The sequence below is a fragment of the Eublepharis macularius genome, chromosome 15 (genome assembly GCF_028583425.1).
Source record: "Eublepharis macularius isolate TG4126 chromosome 15, MPM_Emac_v1.0, whole genome shotgun sequence".
NCBI lineage: Eukaryota > Metazoa > Chordata > Lepidosauria > Squamata > Eublepharidae > Eublepharis > Eublepharis macularius.
The window spans coordinates 44,557,891-44,563,455 of record NC_072804.1 but is presented as its reverse complement, the minus strand read 5'-3'; the positions used below and the strand labels follow the sequence as shown (position 1 = coordinate 44,563,455).

Below are 5,565 nucleotides of genomic sequence, written 5' to 3'. Positions count from 1 at the left end.
AGGGTGCAAGCTTTCAAGCGTCAGAGCACGGGCTGGAGGAACTCCTATCTGAAGAAGGGAGCTCTGACTCTTGAAAGCTTACCCCCAGAAAAATGTGTTGCTCCCTAAGGTGCCACTGGAATAAAATCTTACGACAGGAAATGGCTTGCAGATTTGCATAGGAGCTGATATGCAGATTTAAACTAGGATAGTTTCAGGTGGGTAGCCCTGTCAGTCTGCAACACTGGGGTCCAGTGGCACCTTAAAAGACCAACTAGCTTTCCAGGGTATGAGCTCTCAAGGGTCAACGCGCCCTCCTTCAGATCTCCTGACTGTTTACTCGCAAATGTGTGTAGGAGCTGACCTGCAAATGTGCATAGAGCTAACTTGCAAATTCACAACGGGAGCTGCCTAGCTTTGTGCCCTGGGCCAACGTGGGTCCAGCCGGGGCACTGCGGCGCGCTGGCCGTGACGCACAGCGGCGACCCGCCGAGGCACGCCGGGAAGGGTAGTTTTCCTCCTCGCGGACGGGACGCGGCCTCCGGCTCCCTGCGCGGGCCATGCCGGCGCCCGTCCTTTGCCAGAGCTGCGGGGCCGGCCGCGCAGCCCTGCGCCGCCCCAAGACGGGCCAGGCGCTGTGCCGCGAGTGCTTCGTGGCGGCGTTCGAGGCGGAGGTGCACGGCACCATCGTGGCGGCGCGCCTCTTCCAGCCGGGCGAGACGGTGGCGGTCGGGGCGTCGGGCGGCAAGGACTCGACGGTGCTGGCCCACTTGCTGCGCCTCCTCAACCAGCGCCACGGCTACGGGCTGCGCCTGCTGCTGCTCTCCGTCGACGAGGGCATCGCCGGCTACCGGGACGACTCCCTGGACGCCGTGCGCCGCAACCGGGGCCGCCTGGGGCTGCCGTTGCACGTGGTCTCCTACCGGGAACTCTACGGCTGGAGCATGGACCGCATCGCCCGCCACGTCGGTCCCAAGAACAACTGCACCTTCTGCGGCGTCTTCCGGCGGCAGGCGCTCGACCGCGGCGCCGCCTTGCTCGGGGCTGACAAGATCGCCACCGGTAAGCGGGGTTGCCAGCTCCAGGCGGGGAAATTCCAGGAGATTTGGGGGTGGAGCTTGGAGGGGGCGAGGTTTGGGGAAGGGGTATAATGCCGTAGAGTCCACCCGCCAATGGAGCCATTTGGTCCAGGGAACTGATCTCTGTCGCCTGAAGATCAGTTGTAATTCTGGAACATTTCCAGATATCACCAGTAGGGTACCCCGCCTTTCTCATTGGTTTTATGCTATGGATGCTTTGAATGTATAGATGTGTGTATACAAACATATATCTATGTACGTATCCAATATATTTTGGTAATAATGAGATCAAAAATAGGTAAATTCGTATTTAGATGTTTGGGCGCTTTCTTGTTTATTGGAATCTCCGGGGATCTTTTGTTATTTTATTTACCTTATTTGTAGTCTCTTTTCTCACTGAGACTCAAGGCGGATTACACAGTGTGAGTCAGTACAGTCCCTTTCAAAGACATTTCAATAAACAATGTAATGGGGTATATAAATGCAAATTGGCAAGGTGTTAAAACTAACAGGAATCTTGTACCGAGTTGAAGAAATGCTTAGCAGAGCATAAGATATTCTAAGACTGGCATATTAAACATAACACAGAAACGTAGGATCGTTCTTACAGCAAAATACAGTACATAGTAGTAAAGTCTATAGTCTCTATCTCTTTACTGATGTATTTTTTTAAGACCACTTCCTTAAAGTACAGCTTTCTTATCCCAGTAAAAAAACCCACCACTACACCATGCTGGTCCCTCAGGTCATAACTGGCCCAGCTGAGCTGTAGAGGTTATATTCCCTGATGAACATAATAACAATAACAACAAAACAATAACATTTGATTTGTATACTACCCTTCAGGACAACTTAACACTTACTTAGAGCAGTTTACAAAGTATGTCATTAGTATCCCCACAACAACAAACACCCTGTGAGGTGGGTGAGGCTGAGAGAGCTCTGAGAGAGCTGTGACTTACCCAAGGTCCCCAGCTGGCCTCAAGCAGAGGAGTGGGGAATCAAACCCAGTTCTCCAGATTAGAGTCCTGCTGCTCTTAACCACTACACCAGACAGGCTCAGGGAAGTGGCATACTCTGGGAAGGGGCAAGAATCCAGTAGCACCTATAAGACTAACAACATTTGTGGTCGGGAATGAGCTTTCGTGAGTCACAGCTCACTACTTCAGATACAGGCTACCCTTCTTGATACTCTGGGGAAAATGCTAAGTGTGACGCATGCTCCGTTGACTTATTCTGTGTCTATCTCATAAATCTTTTAGGTCACAACGCAGACGATGTCGCTGAGACAGTGTTGATGAATTTCCTCAGAGGGGATGTGGGCCGGCTGCGGCGCTGTGCGGGGATCCTGACCGGCAGCGAGGGGGCCTTGCCACGGTGCAAACCCCTGAAGCACGCCTACGAGAAGGAGATCGTGCTGTACGCCTACTTTCAGGGCCTGGACTACTTCAGCACTGAGTGCGTGTATGCGCCCAATGCTTACCGTGGCCACGCCCGCACCCTGCTCAAAGACCTCGAAGCCATACGGCCCAGCGCCGTGGCCGACCTGGTGCACTCGGGCGAGCGGCTGGCGGTGCGTGAGGACGTGCGTATGCCCACCCAGGGCACCTGTCAGCGTTGCGGCTACCTCTCAAGCCAGCCCCTCTGCAAAGCTTGCGTGCTCCTGGAAGGGCTCAACCGGGGCCTGCCTCGGCTGGGAATCGGCAAGCCCAGCCGCATGCAGAAGGTTCTGACGGATGCCGAAAAGCCAGAGGTTGGCTTCCGAGAAGACTCGCAGCAGGCCAGCCGAGCCATTAGGACCGTAGACTTCTGAGCTTACGTTTTTCCTTTCTTGGATCCCCAGACTAGTGTAGGTGTTGCCATCGCCAATTACAGAGGAAAGGCCTCTGTGCCCGATGCAACAGCTCTGCAGCTGGTGGGTGCAGAGCAGGGGTGCAGCCGGTAATACAGATCCGTACTGTATGAGAGCCCTTTGCTATGGTCAAAGAGGAGCCAGGAAATGCAAAAAAAAGTCACTTCTTATCACCATATTAAACTTGAGTATTGATCATCACCCCACATGTGTGTTTCCATTCTCTTCTTTCTAACGCAAAAGCTGGGCATTGCAAGGTCCTTCACTGGTTAACAAAATCTCCTGATACTGGATAGAGAGGGTGCTTAGTTGTCTCCCAGTTACCTTTCCCATTGCCTATCAATATTTGTTCTGTAAGAAATAGGAGGTGCCTTGCTGGCTCAGCCCAGCGGTCCATTGAGTCCAGCTTCCTGTCTTGCAGTGGACAAAAAGTTGCTCTGGAAGAGCCAAGAAAGAGGGCATAGAGGCCAGGGCCGCCTCCTGGTGCTTTCTCCTAACAACAACAACAACAACATTTGATTTATATATTATCCTTCAGGACAACTTAACGCCCACTCAAAGCAGTTTACAAAGTATGCTCTGAGCACTGGCATTCAGAGATTTACTGCCACTGATGAAACCGTGAATGTGTCTATAATGCATAATTTACTTCATTTATACCCCTTCTTTCTCACCAACAGGGACCCAAAGTGACTTACAATTTTCTCCTTTCCTCCATTTTTATCCTCACAACAACCCTGCGGGGATTCAAACCTGAGTTTCCCAGATCCTGGTCCAACACTCTTAACCGCTACACCATGCTGGCTATGAGAACGTAAGAGTGCTGTTCAAGCTAGGGTTGGATAGAACTGTGATTTAATGTCTGCTTGATCGAAATAGCCAAATACAAGATGGGGGCTGCTGAGGAATCTCAAGCAGGGGAAACAATTTGGGAATCCCACTCTACCTATCCCACCCTACCCCCCCTCGTTTCCTGTCCTGGTTTCTCTAAGCTCTCAGGAGTTTGAGCAAACTGATTTCCCTCTTACCTCTTCTCACCCCTTGTTTTCAGGATTCTGCCCTGTTTGCAGCCGTAAATGTCCTTATGAAGCTGTCTCTTGATTTATGAAAATATTTATGTTCCACCTTGGTCCAAAGAATCAAAGTGGCCTGCAAAGTCATAATTTTCTGCATATTTGCAGAATCCTCTAAATGAGCGGAAGCACACGCCCCAGAGCTGCTGTTGCACAGTGGTTAAGCAGTTTGGCTGCAAATCAGCACTCTTCTGGTTCAAATCCCACTACTGCTATAAGCTCAGTAGCTAAGCCACTCCTCTCAGCCCCAGCTCCCCAGCTGTACTGTGGGGATAATAATAACACTAATTTGTTCACTGCTCTGGGTGAGACACTAATCTGTCGAGAAGAGCGGTATATAAGCGCAGTTGCTATTATTTGTGGGAAGCCTGGTGTTGCTGTTTTCCATATAAGGGGGGGGCACAACCTGTTTGTTATTAGAGCAATTAGAATTTCTAACCACCATATGGCACCGGTGCTGAAATAGGCTGTATTTCCCTCCTGCATGACATATTGAGTCTTTTGCCATAGAATGGGCTAACTTCATTCTTAGGTGGTTATGTTTACTAGAACGCCTGTGCTCAACCAATATACCTTTATAAAGCAAGGATGCCTTTTCAGGATCGATTGACACTTTAGACCTATCTTTTGTTAAGAGATCCTAACTTTGAATGAATGAATGAATGAATGAATGAATGAATGAATGAATGAATGAATGAATGAATGTTTTATTATGGTCATAAACCAGCAGAAAGTGATCCTGACTTTGCACTCAAGAATATACCACGCAGATTCAAACCTCTTTTTCCTGTACGTTTTTTTGCAAGAATCTCTACAACCAGGGGCTCCCAGCTGCACCTTTGGAAACTGACCAGAGGTATATTAACGGTCTGTGATCTCCCACCCATTTCTATCCTGTATTACATTTCCTATTCTATATGCAGCAAGACTAATCAAGGGGGAAAGGCCATGGCTGAGTGGTAGAACATCTACTTTGCATGCCAAAAGTCCCAGGTTCAATCCTGCCGCTGTCTCCCTGCTGAAACATCAGGTCAGCAAATATCTAACAGTACCATTGTAAATCTTCCTGTTTGGCAACAAGCACAGAATATTGGCATAAATGAGGCTTAAGATCATAGCCTGCAACGTGCTTTTTCTCACCCGTCCCTATTATTTTTGTTTTTGTAACATCCAGCCTGTTGAACGATTCTGGTCAACTCGGAAACCTGCACTTTATCTGTAATCTACCTTTCTCATTGAAACTCAAGGTGGATTAAGTCAACACAATCGATGGATCTTGTCTTGTGTCATTTTGATTGGTCCTAATAAAAGGAGTCACATATGGGTTATGTTGGTAGTTTTGGATTTTGCTCTTGGACCAACTCAGCTGCAAACCAAACTTTGTCCTCTTCCAACCTTGTTTCCGTTGATTCTTGCCGTTTGGCCATCAATGTGATTGGCTGGAGGGGTCACTGTCTGGTGTGATCACCAAGGCTTACTCCCTGAATACTCCATGTGAGAAAAATGTGGGAAAACGGAGGCTGAAGCAGAGTCCAAACCACAATTTCTCTAGACGTTTATTGGGGAGCAACAGCCTGTACAG

At 49.3% G+C, this 5,565-nt stretch overlaps 1 protein-coding gene across 1 annotated transcript; it reads left to right on the top strand.

The window, feature by feature from the left end:
• Window positions 1-513: 513 nt before the first annotated feature.
• CTU1 (cytosolic thiouridylase subunit 1) lies at window positions 514-3,116 on the top strand. Its single transcript, XM_054999589.1, has 2 exons — window positions 514-1,041; window positions 2,321-3,116. Exons 1-2 carry the CDS (start codon window positions 540-542, stop codon window positions 2,869-2,871), a joined length of 1,053 nt encoding a protein of 350 aa, XP_054855564.1. The 5' UTR covers window positions 514-539; the 3' UTR covers window positions 2,872-3,116.
• Window positions 3,117-5,565: the final 2,449 nt, after the last annotated feature.